The sequence below is a fragment of the Mauremys mutica genome, chromosome 12 (assembly GCF_020497125.1).
Source record: "Mauremys mutica isolate MM-2020 ecotype Southern chromosome 12, ASM2049712v1, whole genome shotgun sequence".
NCBI classification, from domain to species: Eukaryota; Metazoa; Chordata; order Testudines; family Geoemydidae; genus Mauremys; species Mauremys mutica.
The window spans coordinates 77,143,885-77,160,991 of NC_059083.1; the positions used below are offsets into that span (position 1 = coordinate 77,143,885).

The 17,107-nt window shown below is 45.2% G+C and overlaps 1 protein-coding gene across 1 annotated transcript in view; it reads right to left on the reverse strand.

Moving 5' to 3' along the window:
• Positions 1–17,107, reverse strand: part of LOC123346333 (WD repeat-containing protein on Y chromosome-like) — a 51,630-nt gene that overhangs the window by 22,834 nt on the left and 11,689 nt on the right. Inside the window, exons 9-15 of the mRNA XM_044983666.1 lie at positions 15,408–15,599; positions 13,378–13,638; positions 11,856–12,020; positions 10,234–10,383; positions 9,794–9,978; positions 7,752–7,891; positions 3,642–3,787 (exon numbers count right to left, since the gene is read on the reverse strand). Coding sequence (XP_044839601.1) covers positions 3,642–3,787; positions 7,752–7,891; positions 9,794–9,978; positions 10,234–10,383; positions 11,856–12,020; positions 13,378–13,638; positions 15,408–15,599 — 1,239 coding nt within the window. The remainder of the gene's footprint in view (positions 1–3,641; positions 3,788–7,751; positions 7,892–9,793; positions 9,979–10,233; positions 10,384–11,855; positions 12,021–13,377; positions 13,639–15,407; positions 15,600–17,107) is intronic.

Genomic DNA, 17,107 nt, shown 5'->3' on the forward strand with positions numbered 1-17,107 from the left:
AGAAAGGAGCACACTAGAGGCTGAGCTGAACTAATTTAATTTTTTTGCAGGCAACATGGCCTTTTGTCTCCCATTTTCTCCATAAAGGTTTTTTTAATCATGGAGTCCCTTCAAAGAAATAAACAGTCTTTGCTTTCCTGCCAGAGATGTAGAGTGAATGTAGGAGACATGTCTGAGGGGAATGCCTGAAGGCCATAGTTAAGATGGTGATGCTACAAACTGCCATAGCCAAAGTTCATGCTTACAAACTGGAAGTTCAGGGAAACCCCAAGAGTTCCTGTTCAGGAAGAATGGACCAGTGGTTAGAGCAGTGGTCCCCAACCTTTTCCAGGTGGCGGGCGCTGGACCACGATCCACTGAAGTTCATGGCCGGCGGACAAGCATCCGCCGAAATGCCGCCAAGAAGCAGCAACATCAAGAGGCATCGCTGCCAAAGTAGCGTCATCAAGAAGCGTCGCCGCCAAAAATCAGCGGCATTTCGGCAGCGACGCCTCTTGGTGACACCGCTTTTTGGCAGCATTTCAGCGGATGTTTGTCCGCCGGCCAGTACGCGGGCACACATAGATGCCCTGGCGGGCGCCATGGCACCCACGGGCATTGCGTTGGGGACCACTGGGTTAGAGCATTAGCTTGGGAATCTCAGGACCAATTCCCTGCTTCAACAATGTCTTCCTGTGGGAGCCTGGGCAAGTCTCTCTCTGTCTCAATTCCCCCTCTGTAAAATGGTTCTCTGGTAACGGGAGCCATATGGCTTAGATGTTCTGAGCGTTCCCCACCAACCCCTTTGGCCAGTGGAGCCGCCCTGATCTCACATATTTACATACATACATATAGAGAGGCCTCTAATCTGCAGTTCTGTATCAATAGGCAGTAGGACTGACAAGCTAATTGGGGAAGAACAGCAACCACAGAGCTCTGAGGCCTCAAAATGTGAGGGCTAGTATAGTAATGTGTTCCTTACATTATTCATGGGTGATGAAGGGTTAGAACATGCTGAGAACATCCTGGTGGTTTGGGAACATTTACCACTTGGTGAAATGTTTTAGTAGATTCATAGAGTCCCAGGCCAGAAGGAACCCTTGTGATCATCTAGTCTGACCTCCAGTCTAATGCAAGCCAGAGAACTTCTTCACAGTAATTCCCAGAGCAGATCTCGAAGGAAAAACACCTAATCTTGATTTAAACATTATCAGTGATGGAGAATTCACCACCATCCTTGGTAAATTGTGAATGACTCTCACCACTAACAAAGTCCTGTGGGTTGAGAACAGTGCTGTAGAAATAGTTCCTACCAGGCTTTCTGGGTGATGGCTAGATGGTCCAGAGGCTCGCTGAGCGGAAGGACTGATAAACGACAGGGGGTAACTATAACTAAATCCTTCCCATGAAGCTCCTGGCAGCAGCTTACTTCACTTCAGAGTCTGGTCTAGTGATTCCAAACCAATGGATAATTCTCAAGCTACTGTAGCTACTATTGGTTGTCACTGAAACTTCTGGAACTTTTCTTCCAGACCTCTGTGAAGTCACCAACTCACTGTCAGGCTTCTCTTATTCAGACACCACAGCACAAAAATGTCCGTGTCCTGACCTGTGGGAGGGGCTTAGCCACATGAAATGGTGGTAGTAGCCAGATGGGCTGGGCAGGTGTGTGCTTGAAAGTGTGCACGTGTTAGATCTGAGGGATCTTAAACACAAAGTAGATGACTTCCTGAGGTACCTTCCAACCCTGATCTTCTATGATCACATTTTTTCAAAAAGAGCCTCTGGTAACTCAGTGAATCACATCTAGTAGTAGGCAGGCTCTTTACTTAAATATATTATTATTTATTGTGAATTGACAATGTCTTGTTGGGATGATGAGGCTGTGCAAAACCAGAGGAAAAATTGTTCCCTGCCTGTTATAGGTCTCACCCCCACTTGGAACTGTTGGGTTCCAATGTGGGGACCCGCATGTATCCCCCCACCCTAAAATCCTAGGGTAGGTCCCCTTTTTGCTGCCACCACCCGGTCGAATACATGGGCCGGGACACCCCTGTTTTCCCCCCCTCCTCTTTCCAAAGACGTTCCCTGGGGAAACACAGATCAACTCACAGAGAGAGAAACCTCCCTCCTCCGCCCGGAGATAAGCTTGTCTCACCACCGAGAGAGAGTTTCTTAGCCCCCTCCCCCTGTATCCACAGTAGAGGGATTTAATCAAATCTTTATAGAAAGAATTTATTAAAAGAAAAACAAGAAAATACAGAATCTCTATGAGTCCAAGCTGGACACTCATAGGGTATAACCTTGCTAAGTTCTGGAGAGAATCCTCTCTCCTTCTCAGTACAAACAATACAGGCAGAATTAAGAATAATCAATAACAAACACACAGAATTGCAAACATAGGATTATTAGATGAGGACACAAAGTATCTTTCTAATACTCACTATCTTGACTAGAAGAAATTAGTTCAGAAAGGTGGAAACTTGTAGAAGACTTGATTAATACATCTGGACCCTTGTAACTCCAAACGGCTAAGAACCACACACACACGAACAGAGAGAAAAAGTTCCCTCCTAGGAATTTTAAATTCTCTTCCCTGATTGGTCCTCAGGTCAGGTGTTCACCAGGTACTATGTGTTAACCCTTTACAGGTGGAAACTTAACTCTTAACTAATTATTCATGACACTGCCCTAAGGATCTGACAACCTAAATCAGACAGAAAATACAGCGCACACCTGTCAGCCAGAAGGCTAAACTTCCAGTGATGCGGATATTTTAGCAAATATATTGTAAGAATTCCATGAGCACCAAAAACATTTGTCATTCTGCTGCGCACCAAGGCAACTCAGAACTTCGTGGCATCTATGCTAGTGGCAACAGAATATCTGTTTTCCTGGAATTAAAAGCTCGGGTCTTTGCCAGCTGATGTACAGGTGAATCTCTGCAAACCGTGAGCAGTGTAGTTCCTATGACAAATAGCTGGGAAGTTCTGATCCCATCCAACAGTGTGTATACACACACACACACACACACACCAGTTCATAAAAACCTAAACTATGTTTGTTGAGTTATCACTGAATGACTTGGGCACAAATCATGAAAATAGAGATTGAACCAAGTCATACAATTTGGATCTGGATTCTGCTGGGGTGCTGGAACAATTTGTATAGTGAGGGTGCTGAGAGCCATTGACCCAAACTGTAAACCCTGTATATAATGGAAGCCACTATAAGCCGGGGGTGTGTGGTGGCACCCCCAACACCCCTCGTTCCAGCATCTATGGATTCTGCCCCAGTCTAGGGCACTGGGGTTTGGATTCAATGATTTCAGGCCCATTGCTACTTTTGAAGACACATTTGAAGGTCATTTGGCTCACCAGGAGAGAATGACAGCTCCAGGAATAAAGGGTGGCGTGGAAGAAAACCCTAAGATGGATAATAGAGACTTTGGAAGTACCTATTCAAGTTTGCCTAATGCCTGTCAGAGACATTAAAAAGATGCCCGATGTTCTCTTGCCCAAGGAAGTGAGCAATGCCCTTGATAAGTGAACTCACTAGGGATAATTAGGAAAGAATTAACAACACAAATGAACTGGTGAACTGCTTTGTCCCTACATACCAAGGCCATTTCCATATACTGAGAATGAAGCGTCAAGATTTACCTGAGTTCTAGGGGACAGCCCGTAATCTGAAATGTCCCAAACCTGAATGAATCCACATGTGTCTCCAGATACAAGAACACTGTTCATTTGATTGGCTGACAATCCAGTCACAGACGCATCCTCTTTAGCTGGGGCATAATAAAAACCTGAAACAACACAAGAGGATGGAGAATAACATTTTCAAAAGTGCTGAAGTGACTTAAGAGCTGACATCCCATTTTTAAAAGTGACATCGGCACTTAGGAACCTAAGATCCATTGATTTCAATGAGACTCAAACGTCTACTTAGCCCTGGTCTACACTGCAGGGGGGGTGGAATTGACCTAAGTTACGCAACTTCAGCTCCGAGAATAGCGTAGCTGAAGTTGACATATTTAGGTCTACTTACCGCGGCGTCTTCATGGCACTGAGTCGACTGCTGCCACTCCCCCGTTGACTCCGCTTGCACCTCTCACAGCGGTGGAGTACCGGAATCGACGGGATAGTGCTCGGAGATCAATTTATCGTGTCTAGACTAGATGCGATAAATCGACCCCCGATAGATCGATCACTACCCGCCGATCCGGCGGGTAGTGTGGACCTGCCCTTAGATTGTAAACCCCCTGGGTCAGGGAGCATCTTTTGGTTCTGTGTTTGCACAGCACCTGGCACAGTGGGGTCCTGGACCATGACTTGGGCTCCTGGGCACTAAGGTAATACAAATAATTAATAAGTGCCTAAGGCCCATATCCCCAAAGGTATTTAGGCACCTAACTCCCATTGAGATCTTAAGTCCTCTGTCACACATGAAAATAGGACATAGGCATTTTTAAAAATCTTACCTTAACCCTTCCAGGAATTCTGTCAGGTCAGGGCATATGCTACCGTATTTTTTTTTAAAAGTTCCTCCTCTGTGTTATTAGTATCACTTAAAATGATTAAAATAACAAGAGTTATTGAAATCTGCTTCCATTATCAGCAATAATGCTGCTGATTTTAATTCTTGAACTTCATTCAGCTTGAAATGTGAAGCAGACTAGTAAGTTTCACTTACCTTTCTGGTGATTGCTGTTAGCTTCACTTTTTGGGTCTCGTGTACAGGTAAAATGCTACAATGCTTGGGTTGCAAAGACTGTTGGGGAATGTTATATACAATGCTCCCTAATAGCCCCCATTCAATTTCATGGACTAAATTAAAAACCACGGCCACATTTCTACTGATCTTCATTTTTTATGTGGAAAAAAAACCTCCTAAATTTTGGGTCTAAATGGACCTGACATCCTTTCGCTAAATAAAGAAACAGAGAAATAACAAAGTCCTTAGAGCAGCCTATTACACTGACACTGTGGAAAGTGGCTTCATTAGGTAGCCATTCAGCAGCACTTCACTGAAGAGAGGATGAAAATTCTTTGTTCCCCTTCTAACTCTGTCACACGGCACCTATTTTTAACACAGGAAAAGGCCTCTCTTCTGCACCATTAGAGTCACATTGGCAGCACAAGCCTCCTCACACTGTATCACACCTGTTATTATAAACAGATGCTATATTTAATACCTTATATCTATATAAGCACCTGTTAGCTAGAAGAATACCTATGTGCTTGCATATATAAAATTAGTCATCCACTACTGAAATGCAGCCACCTCTGGGTTGGAATCTGGCAGCCACTCTGTGCCAACAACACTGAGTAACAGTTCTTGTTGTTGTTTCCCCTTAAAGAGAGAAATATTTCCTTCTGTTGAAATGTTGGAGTTTTTTTGGACACTTATTCATGTTGGCATTTGGGCAGAGAGCGTGGGACCCACTCCACAATGGCCAAAACAGTGGGATACTCTCCTGGGATGTGAGAGACATGACTTTGGAGCAGGGACTTGAATCGGTCTCCAACATGCCAGGTGAGCATCCGAACCACTGGGCTATAGATTCTCTCTCTCTTTGTCCCAATGAATATTTCGTTATTTATACAAAGGGGAACAGCTCTAGCAGGAGTAATCTATAGACAGACGGACTCTCTAATGTAGTTGGGACACACGCCTGGGATGTAGGAGATCCAGGTGAGCGTCTGAACTGCTGGGCTGTTGGCTATTCTGGGGATTCTCTCTCTCTCTCATTTTTGTGTGGGAAATTTTGAAAGCTCTGTTTTGCTCTGATGTGGAACAAAAACAAATTGTGAAACCTCAACGTTTTTCATGGAATGGAAGCTCAGCATCTTGTAAGGCGTATCATGGATGTACCCCAAAATCAAGGGCTATTTTAGAAAATATTGGCCTGAGGGTGTGTCCACCCAGCAGCTGGGAGGTGCGATTCCCAGGGCAGGTGGACATAACATGCACCAGCTCTGCTTGAGATAGTGCCTAAAAATCGCACAGCAGAAGCTGGGTTTAGCCTAAGGATGTACCCAGGAGCCTGAGTGGCTCACTGTGCCTCTGTAGCCACACTCCTGTTAGGTGCTAGATTGAGCAAAGCTAGCTGTGGTGTTTCGATGTGCTTGTAATTATTAGAACTGGGAGCACTGGATGTTGGGAGTCTGAAAGGACAGGAAACAGGAAGGAGGGGGGAGGAGTTGAGGAGGCTGGGTGAGAGTTACAGAGGGTGCAGCAGCAGCTTGGTAAAGAGGTTTCCACTGTAAAAATAAAGTCCTGTTGAAGCTTGTTAGTACCTTGCCTGCTTGATACAACACTAGCATGTGTATGTCTACCCGCCCTAGGAATCACGCCTCCCAGAAGTTATGTAGAGGTATCCTTAGTGTCTCTGTGCAAAACCTGAGCCTACTGAAATTAATGGGAGTTTAGCCATTGACTTCAATGGGGCCAGGATTTTGCCCTCTGTGTGTCTGTTTGACTCACTGTTACTGGTAGCCAGCACAGATGGAAATTCCTCAGCTGCAGTGGGTTTCATTTTCGGTAACAGCGCCCCATGTACAATTGCTGCTGCCTGGATTGCCGTTTCCCACCCATGAACTCTGTGCTCCCTTTGATGCTTAGCTAAAATGATCTGTTCTAGCGAGTGTGGCTGGGCTTTCTTGGTCTTTCTGCATGGTAATTTCTTGTACGTTTCCTGGAGTTAGCTTGAGGCTTGCTCTTTGGTTTTCGGTTTTGTAGTTTTTTTTCCCCCACAGGGATACTGAAGTGGGACAGTGAAAAAAACAAAACAAAACAAAACCCAACCCTAGTCACTGGGAAAATACATTTCCCAAGAGAAAGGGTTTGAATATCCTGTTTTTAAAGCTTTTCTCATGTCATGTTTGGAAGCTTTTCTACCTAGCTAGTACTTTGTTTTTTGTAAATAACATACATTTTCCAATTGTTCTTAGTGCCAGTATTTGAAGTTCCAATAACTAGAATATTCGCAGGATAGGTTGGGGAGAGAAAAAATAAGCATCAGATACATCCCTGCTGTTAGACCAGGGAAGAGTTTGGCTCTTTTGGGCCAAATCCTCATTCCAATGAAGTTGATGGATGTGCTTTTAATTCCAAAGGGATCATGATTGGGTTCAATAACATCTTATGTCTCTCAGTAGGATTGTGGTTACAGCCTATATTGCCAGAATCCTTTTGAGAGTGAATTTCTGGAACAACAGATCAGTTAAAGATCAGCACACACCAATGAACACGGATCAGTTTAATTACAATCCAGATTTCACAGTCAGATGCCAGCTGCAAGGCCTTTAACACTAAGCTGTGTCTACACTAGCACTTTTGTCGGTATAGCTTATGTCACTCAGGGATGTGAAAAACCACACCCCTCAGTGACACAAGTGACATCGACAGACGCGCTGGTGTGGACGGCACTATGTCAGCGGGAGAGAGCTCTCCTCTCAGCACAGAGCGGCTACATGGGAGATCTTACAGCGGAACAGTGTAGACTTGGCCTCAGCCTTGGTCTACACAACAAACTTATGTCAGTATAACTACGTAGCTCCGGGTTGTGGAAAATCGACACCCCTGAGCAACGCAGTTATACTGAGCGAACTCCTGGCGTAGACAGTGCTCTTTTGACAAGAGGGCTTCTCTTGCTGACATAGCTACTGCCTCTCGGGGAGGTGGAGTACCTACACCGAAGGGAGAAGCTTTAGGAATTAACATCAGCTTTAGCTGAAGTTACCATGACTTTCACAGGTAAGTCTTACCAAATTCCCGTTGTTCTGCAAGGACGCTCCACCAGCGAAGGTTCCCGGCATCAGAACTCACAAGGATTGCACTGTCTTTTGAAACACCATCCAGGGATCGATGCTGGAGAAAGAGTAGTTTATCCACTGGAGGATGTGACCTAAAATTCAGTGAAGAAGATGTTCAGACCATCCCTAACCCTCTATTTTCTTTAAAGTCCACCTGGCAGGTCAAAACACCCAACTTTTTAAAAAAGGGCTGGTTATTCCCACTGGAAAGGAGGGGAAAGGCCCGGAACTATAAATAAGGTTGCATTTGGGAATACTAAGCTTTTCCTGTGGTTGCTTTCTTCACATAGACATAAACTAAAAAAACCCCCCACACATTTAATTGTTTTTATTTAACTATTCATGCCAATTTCTATAGAAGAACCCCCAAATAAATAACTGTCTGTATATATTGGTTGTTAAACATCCAACAAAGCTCAGCATTGTCTTCAAAGCTTGAGCTACAGGCATCAGAGCGTTGGGAGCAAGAAGTCAAAAGTTGATCTGAACTAAGGTCCTGGACCTGCAACGGGTGACATGTGGGTGAACTGCTGTGCCCGTGAAGTGCCTGACTGAAGTCAGCGAGACTCTGTTCCATCACAGGGGCCTGTCCACGGGGAGCTCATGGCAGGACTGAGATCTAGCTAGTATATATTTCAAAGAAGTTTTCAATTTTTTGTTCAGTGGCAAATGTCTCCACAGCCGGTGGCTCGTGGTGGGGCGTTTCATATCACATGGCTGATATTCCTAAACCTGGGGGAAGAATTGCATTTGGCTCCTGTTCAAAACCTTTGCAAAGGGTGTAATTCTCCTCAGTGTCCCTAGCAGCCTAGTACTATTTCATCATCCCACACCACAGGAAACACCGGGCCTGATCCTAAGCCCATGGAAGCAGACACACATCTTCCCATTGACGTCAGGGAGCTTTGGACGAGGCCCGTCGGTAGATTTTTACACTGAGCCAGGGCAGGAATGGAAGATGAAGTCACACTGCTGTAACTGCGTGGAGAGGCAGGCCCCGTGTGTTTATTGAGGGTCAGATTCTGCATTCCCTGTTGAGGCTGGGTCCTGCTGATCTCAGCACAGTGCCAGTCTATATCTGCAGCAAATTGCAACACCTGCCCCCCTCTGGCTCAGCTGCTACACTGAGGATGGAACTATGGCTTTAGCCATTCCCCACCCCTTGTCAATCAGGTGCTGCTCAGGTGGCAGGAAGTGGGTGCACGAGGTCTGGGTATAAGAGAGGTTGTTACTCTCATGGATGCACAGTGTAGACCAAACCCATAAAGGCTGGCTTAAATTTAATGGACTCAATCCTGCAAACCATCTACTCTCAAAATTCTTGTCAACATCCATGTCGTGCAGGATTGGGCCCAATTTCCCCTCAGTGGGGCAGATCCTCTGGTGGTGTGAACGGTCATAGCTCCATTGAAGTCAGCGGTGCTAAGACACTCTAAGCCTGCTGAGCAGCTGCTCCAAGGGATTTAAACATGCTAGCTGCCCGTGTGCATTCCCAGATTTCACCATTCAAACCTGCAGGCCTATGCAGTCATGATAACACTCATCACAGCTATAGCCGCTTGTCATCTTCAAAGCACCTTGCAAACATTAATAGTGCTTAGGATGGTGCTTACATTTGGTGAGAAACCTTCACAGTTTGCCCAGCATGCTGAGCATATCTCAGATAGAGAGAGCAATGCAGATTCTTTAGTGTCAAGCACCTGGTTTTTAAATGTTTTAATAAATAATAATAATAATACCACCACCACCCAAACCCAGGAGCTTAATCAGGATAAGGAAGATAATCAAGCAGCATGTTGCAGGGAAATGAGACACCAACATCTTAAGCAGCAAGGCTCTAATAAAAATGCCCTCTCCTTTTCGTGCTGTTTGTTAAAAGGAAAAAAAGAAGGTGTAACTTGGAAATGAAGCAACTCTGTAATGCCCAAGCGAAGCAAATTACTTCCCCCGGTCTAATGAATAACTCACCATACGTCATTAAAAGAAAATTGTACCTTTCGGGCTGAGTCTGTCTGAGGCGGAGATACACACTCTGGGATTCCACATCCCACACGATAATTTCTCCATCGAAGCTGGCTGAAGCCAGGAGCCCAAGAGAAGGACAATAGTCCACAGTCAGGATGTCCTCTTTGTGTAGCTGCCCGCCCTTCCAAGAAGGATGCGCAGTAACATGCAGGGCCTACAAACAGTGGAGAACAGAATAGAGCTCAGGTTTTACTAATTTGATTAATAAGACGTACTGGGGCAAATTCAGTGGTGATGTAAGCAGATGTGGTTTCCTCTGACTTCAGTGAGGTTTTTACCCACTTACTCCAATGTCACTTCTATGGGTGTAACAGAAGGAACCGTCTTGTTCGTTTAGACACAATCAACAACGAGTACCCTGCTTTTTAACAGGTGGCTATTCCCATTCCATTCCTCCTCCTTTACGCACCCCAGGTTCACAGAAATCATAACGGACGATTTTCTGATTCCATCCCACTGTGAGCAATGTTTGATCCCGCAAAGCTACAAGTCCCGTGACTTCAGCTTCTTCCACTACCTCCAGTTGGTGCAAGTTGTGGCCAGTCTGAATATGCCAGACCTGCTCAAAAGAAAATATGTTTAGTTTTATCCACTCACAATGTTAGCCTTATCTTGTCCGGCCCCTCAGCTATGGTGCCTGGTGCCAGAAGGGGAAGGAAATGCATGAAAGATGATAAATGAAGTGTCTGTCTCAGAGAGCAGACAGTGTAAAGGTGAGCCGAACCAAAACTAGGTTCTGATCACAACTGAAAACTTCAGAGAAGTTCCTATCTGATTCCAGAGCAGAATATTGCAGCTTGGGCTATACAGGTCTGTCTCATCTTAGGCACATTTAACATGCGCAATTTCAGCTTTACGCGGTTGGCAAAAACAAAAACAAAAAAAGAGAACAACAACAATTGAAATACTGTTTTTGTAGTGCAGGCGATTCCGCCCACCATTCAACTCCATGTAATTTTAACTATATGCGGTTTTCGCTTTACGCGCTAACCGCAGAACGGAACCCCCACGTAAGATGAGACAGACCTGTATGCTAATTGTCACACCCTGTAGAGTCATCAGAGCTTTGCAATGATTGTTATTAAGGCTTTTAAATATACAACATGGTACTTTCTGTCTATCCATATTTAAGGCCATTGTAGTGAACTGACAGTATCTGACTGAAAATCCAACTCTGTTAGCAAATGGTGAGCCCGTTAAGTGTGTCCTGCTGACTCACTGGGGCAGATGGGAGGTAAGGAAGGTAGGAATGTCACTCTAGGGCAGAGGTGGGCAAACTATGGCCCGTGGGACCCTCCTGCCCGGCCCCTCCTCCACAGCCGCAGCTCACTGCGCCGCTGAGGCAACGCTCTGGGCGGCTGGGCTGCGAGATCCTGGGGCTGCAGATCTGGCCTGACCCAGTGCTCTGTGCTGCACCATGGCGCGGCTGGCTCCAGCCGGGCAGTGCGACTGCCTGTCCTGGTGCTCTGGGCAGCATGGCCGTAGCGCCGCCAGCCACCGGTGCGCCAGGCAGCGCGGTAAGGGGGCAGGGAGCAGGGGAGGTTGGAGAGAAGGCAGGGGAGTTTGGGGTGGTCAGGGAGTAAGGGGTGTGGATAGGGGTCAGGGCGGTCAGAGGGCAGGGAACGGGAGGTTGAATAGAGGCAGAGGTCCCAGGGGGCATGCCTGGCTGTTTGGGGAGGCACAGCCTCCCCTAACCGGCCCTCCATACAATTTTGGAAACCCGATGTGGCCCTCAGGCCAAAACGTTTGCCCACCCCTGCTCTAGAGAGAGGACCTCAGCTGTGAGCTGAGCAGACCTAGGAGAGGAACCCTGTGAACAGCCAAACCTCAGAGATTTGGTGCTGAGTTGTTTTTGTGAATACAGCCAGACACCAGAAAAGGGGCTACATTTCGATCTGCTACAGCTTGTGTGGGCTGTGCTTCAGGCAAGGTGGGGGAATCACCCGCTCCCAGCTCTGTATTCTGGAAATGAAGGAAGGGTCAAAGGAATTTTGTCGGAAGAGCAGCTCTATTCTGTTTTAGTGAACAAACCTTTATGGTCCCATTCCTTGCTGCCGTAATGAGCCTGTGCTGGGAGTTGTCAAGGGCCATGCATGTAATCTCTTCCTTCCCATGGGCATTGTTTATGAGGAGGCGTTTGGCCCCCGTCTCCACATCCCACACAGCAACTGTGGCGTCATCACCTCCTGTCACCACCTGTCAGCAGAGAAAGCACGGTTTGAAATGGTCTGGTTTTGAGTTGCTTTACCTTTGGCTAAGAAGGAAAGCCCTGAGGAGCGGTAGGGAGCAGCGTCTCCATTCGGAGCAGGACTGCACCTTCCCTGGATGGTGCATCAGTCCACCAGTTTGTGCAGAAAAGCCAAATTTCCCCACTTCAACCCATCTATAACATAGGCAGTGGCTGATTCAAGGCAGCTATAGACTGATCCATGTAGATCCATTGAACGGAATAACTGAAATCACCGCGGATAAACACTTGCGAGGTCAACAGGGGCCGATGTAGGATTGTTCTCTGCAATATATCCTCGCCAGGGCTATGTCCAGTCTTATTTGAAGTGACTTCATGCTGAAGGATGTTGAGAAATTTGAAGAGGGTTCAGAGAAGAGCCATGAGAATGATTGAAGGATTGGAAAACATGCTTTAGTGAAAGAGTTAAGGAGCTTAGTCTGTTTAGCTTATCAAAGAAGAAGTTAAAGGGTGACTTGTGCACAGTTTATATACGCACATGGAGAGCAGAGAGACAAGGTGGGTGAGGTGATGTCTTTTACACACACTCCTCAGCCACTGTTGTAACAGCAGGGCTGCCCGCACCCCTCTGGCCAGTGCATTTGAAAGGGGAAGCTGGGTTCTTTTCTGTCTTGCACACTGTAACTGCAGATCTGCAGTCATTGGCGATGATGCTTGAGGCAATGGATCAGATTTGCAAAAGTACCTGTGTACTTTTTCCCGCATCCTTTTGCACCTGCAGACTCTTAACTGACTCCCGGAGAGGTAAATGCATGTGCAGCATGCACGCGCGCGCACACACACACACACACATATTCTACGGATGTGCAAATCAGAGTTTGAGTGCTTGCATTAGGATTTGTGCAGCACAAGTAGAAAGCGTGAAAAGGTGCATGAGCACATCTAAAAATGTGTCCCAACTGGATTTTCAAATGGCCGGTGGAGCATGTGCCTCTGGTAAGTGGGAAAGCCAGCTTTTTACTTGTAATTTCATAAACTAGACTGGGAAAGTCACATGGAGAGAAGAAATACAGAGGTCCATAATGATGTTTTTACAATCACTTTCCTGGAACTGGTTTCTCTAGCAAATCTAGCATAGAAACTAGAGTTGGGTCTGAACCAAACTCCCAGATCCAAACACCCCCAAAACTATTCAAAATCTATATCTGATTTTCTCAGTTGCCCCCATATCTACAGTGGGCCAAATGAGTATCTTATATGCAAACACACAAAGGGGTTTAAATTCTGCATTCATATACAAATGTTGTGGTTTAAGTCCAACCCGACCGGAAAGTGCTGATCAATAAAGTTATCAGAAGTGCTGACCTGGTGGAAGAAGGTGTTGTACAGAGCACCGCATAATGGTGCATCATGGGTAGCCAGCATTTCTTCCTCAGGACTGACATGCGGGAGCTTCAACAATCCAATGTAATCAGCACAGGAGACTAAGAGGAGGTGGGGAGACTGCTGGATGAGCAAGACAGGAAAATCCCCCTGTTCTAGTGTTTGTTCTGGCTGGACACATGGGATCTTGAGTGCCAGTGTCTGCAGACAAGCCTGTGAGAAAATATCCCATACTTTCAGGACCTGAGAAAGAGAGAGAAGCCGGGATTTATTTACATGTTTGCAAGAGGAGGCTACTAGTTGCTCTGCATACTCCTGAATTTTGTGGCTCAGGAAGATCTTTTCTATTTACCATGGAGTGACGTGCTCGTGCTTTGTGATGTCTTAGCTCATCACCTTATGTACTTCCTTTCACACGACATTTTCTGGCAGAGTTAAGGGCATTGCTGAAGCAAAGCCAGTTACAATATATTGCACAAACACTGAGACTTTCATCTGAGCTTTTCAAAGTGCTTCATAATCATTAGTAGAGCAGGGCGAATAATGGCTTTTGGTTTGCTGGCAATTTCAAAAGTAAAAAGAAATAGTTCCAGGTCGAACTGAAAACTAAAAGTTTTGCAATTTTCAACAAATCAAAATGTAAAAAAAAGAAAAAGAAAAAGATTTTGGGTCAAAGAAAACTTTTTGACATTTTGTTTGTCTTATGACCATTTTAAAATATTTGGGGATTTTTTAAAAAACAAAATGAAAAAGCATTTTGAAACACAAAGGCATTTCAAACCCAAAACATTCAAACGTTTCATTTTGAAAATGTCAAAGTGAAGCATTTTAATTTTTTTCTGATTTTTTTTTTCAAAACAAGCAAGTCCATGAAACCAGCACCATGTCGCAAAATGTTTCAGAGTCACTGAATTTGCATTAAAAAAAAAATTAGGCCGAAAAATGTCTAACAGCTCTAATGCTGGATTAATGTTTTTATCCGCATGATGCCTTTAGAAGGAGAGAAGTATTATATGCTCTGTTTCATAGTCCCATACACTTACCACTAAAAAAGGACTTCCTTGCTAGCACTGATTCTTAGGAAAATGGCAGAATATAATCACATTTACTTTTATCTAGTCCAACTACCAACCTGCAGTGAAGGCGCATGTATTTTTTTAAGCACTTATTTGGCTTAAAATTATTAATTGCTATAATTGCTGAGAAATTTCGTCCCCTCTTTTAATTGCCTGGAAAACTCAAAAATAAATAAATTCAAAATACTGTAATAACCTCTTCAAAAGGCAAGAGGTGATAAAAGAAACTCCTATTGCCTCAAAAACAGCTGCACATTCGTTCCTTGCCCATAGCTACACGTAGGCTTTCCATAGGCTTTGGCACTGGCATCAGAATACTGTGAATGCCCATCATGTATTTCAGCCCAGGATCTCAAATCACTTTGCAAAGAACGATTAGTTAATGAAGCCTCACAATGCCCTGATAAGGTAGGTGAGGAATATATGGAAATTGCTTCATCCTCCTATGGAGTGAAACCTGGCAGCTTTGTAGCATAGGACATAAAGAATGGTATACTGGAGCAGTACACTTCAGTATCCAATTGAAACTGCTGGAGGAATTTTGGGAGGCAGAATGAGCTGAAATGCGACAGGAGCACTGGTGTCAAAATGCCTGTTCTTATGAAAAGTGTCTTAGAATCACTCAGGACCACAAAATGGATGGGAGTGCCTTTGTTTTACAACCCACTCAAAAACTGGCCCCTCTGGCAGTGCCATTAACTTTGTGCTGAGTCAGGCGTTTTGACAGTCATGACTCAGATGGAAGAGCGCCCCCTACTGAATCTCCACACCACCTGCTGCAACGCCTCAATACTCTAGAGGTCTTCTACCCAAACACTGATCCAGTAACATATCAAACGTCCCTCTGGCATGGTGCATATTGCACAAGAGAAGGAGGAGTGAACATTGCTATTAAAGGAGTAGTGCTGGCTAAAGTCTAGCATAAATCTGACAAACCGAGTCCTTGGAATAGCTGAATACGTGTCCTCGGGTCTCATAGATGGCAACTGCCAGAATGGCAGTACAATGTCCCTGAAAGGTAGTAACTGGCCAGCTCGTGACATATCGGTTCCAGAGCTGCACAGCGTGATCCACCCCTCCGGTAACCAACAGATTCAGGGATTTGCAGTAGTCGAAGCATTTTACCCCCTAGAAAAAATAGGAAAAAAACCCAAGAAGTGTTTGGAAAACGTTTGTACAGTCTGTGCAGAGTGTCTGTGGAATGAGGCTGGGCAGGGCGGAGAGGCACAACTAGGAAAAGACTCAGGGCTCATCTACACTTAAAACTCTGCATCGGCTCAGCTGTAGTGCTTAGGTGAGGATGCTCTATGCGAATGGGAGAGAGCTCTCCCACTGATGTAGTTAATCCACCTCCCTGAGAGACGGCAGCTATGCCAGCAGGAGAAGTTCTCCCGCTGACACAGAGCTGTCTACGTGGGAGCAGGGTGGTGGTTAGGTCAGTGTAACTATGCTGCTCAGTGGTGTGGATTTTTCACACTCCTGAAGGACATAGTTATAGCAAAGTAATTCTGTAGATCTGGGCTCAGGACAATGTTAAAACACACTAGGGAACCTTTAATGCACGCCAGCAGGTCTACCAGGACCAATTAACATGCAGCCTGTGAATGTACTTTAGAAATCACACCCCTGTAGAGCACATCACCGCACTTTGTAGACAAGATCTCAGGAATAATGGGTTTTTTTCCCTTTTCATATTTCAGCTTTGTGAGTCAGATATCAGACGACGTTACTTTTGTATCCCGGATTGATAAAGAAAGGGTTCTGAGAATAATTTACGGTCACAAAGATGCTCTTAAATATTATGATTAAAAAAATGCACTTTCCCCCTCGTCTTGCAGAATCTACTCAGACACGCAGAGGAAACCTTTGCACTTTGCAATTAGAATTTCTGTCCGGATGGGAGGGCTCCAATTCTTTCTTTCCATGACTACATTTTTCTGTGATTGTAGACCAGAGAGGGGAAAAGGCCTGTTTTGATTTCAGCGCTGCTAAGTTTTGTTTAACTATCCAATTGCAAAACCACAATGAACTGAAGGGAGCTAATTTAGATGCTTCCAAAGATTTGGTTTCAAATTCTATTTTTCCTGAATTTCATTAAGCTTTGCGGAGTCTGTCTGTGCTGTTGCTTTTATTGTAAAAATAGAATTGTTAGCTAGTAAAATATAATTGCTGTATTTTTTTTCATATTGAATTAAAACAGCATAACTCCCATTGAAATCTATGGGAGCAGGTTAAGCACCTAAACCCACTTAGGTGCTTTTGAAAATCCAACTAGATGCCTGTTTGCATCTTTAGGCAATATCCCACAAAGACTTAGGGTATGGCTACACTAGAAACTTAAGTTGACCTATATTAGGTTGACTTATATCCACTGCAGTAACTATTGTGGTGATGCATGTCCACACTGCCCTCCTTACACGTGCTCACCAGCTGCGCTTTCACCGACTTAAAAGGGACAGTGTGTGCTGAGAGCCCGGTCAGGCTCCTGGGCTCCTGGCAGGCTGCTCCTCCCGCCCCCCTGCTCCCCATTCCCTGCTGGGAGCAGGGGAAGCCGCCTGGGACTTCTCGCCTCCTTGTTCCCCCTTCTAGGGTGACCAGAAAGCAAGGGTGAAAAATCGGGACAGAGGGTGGGGGGT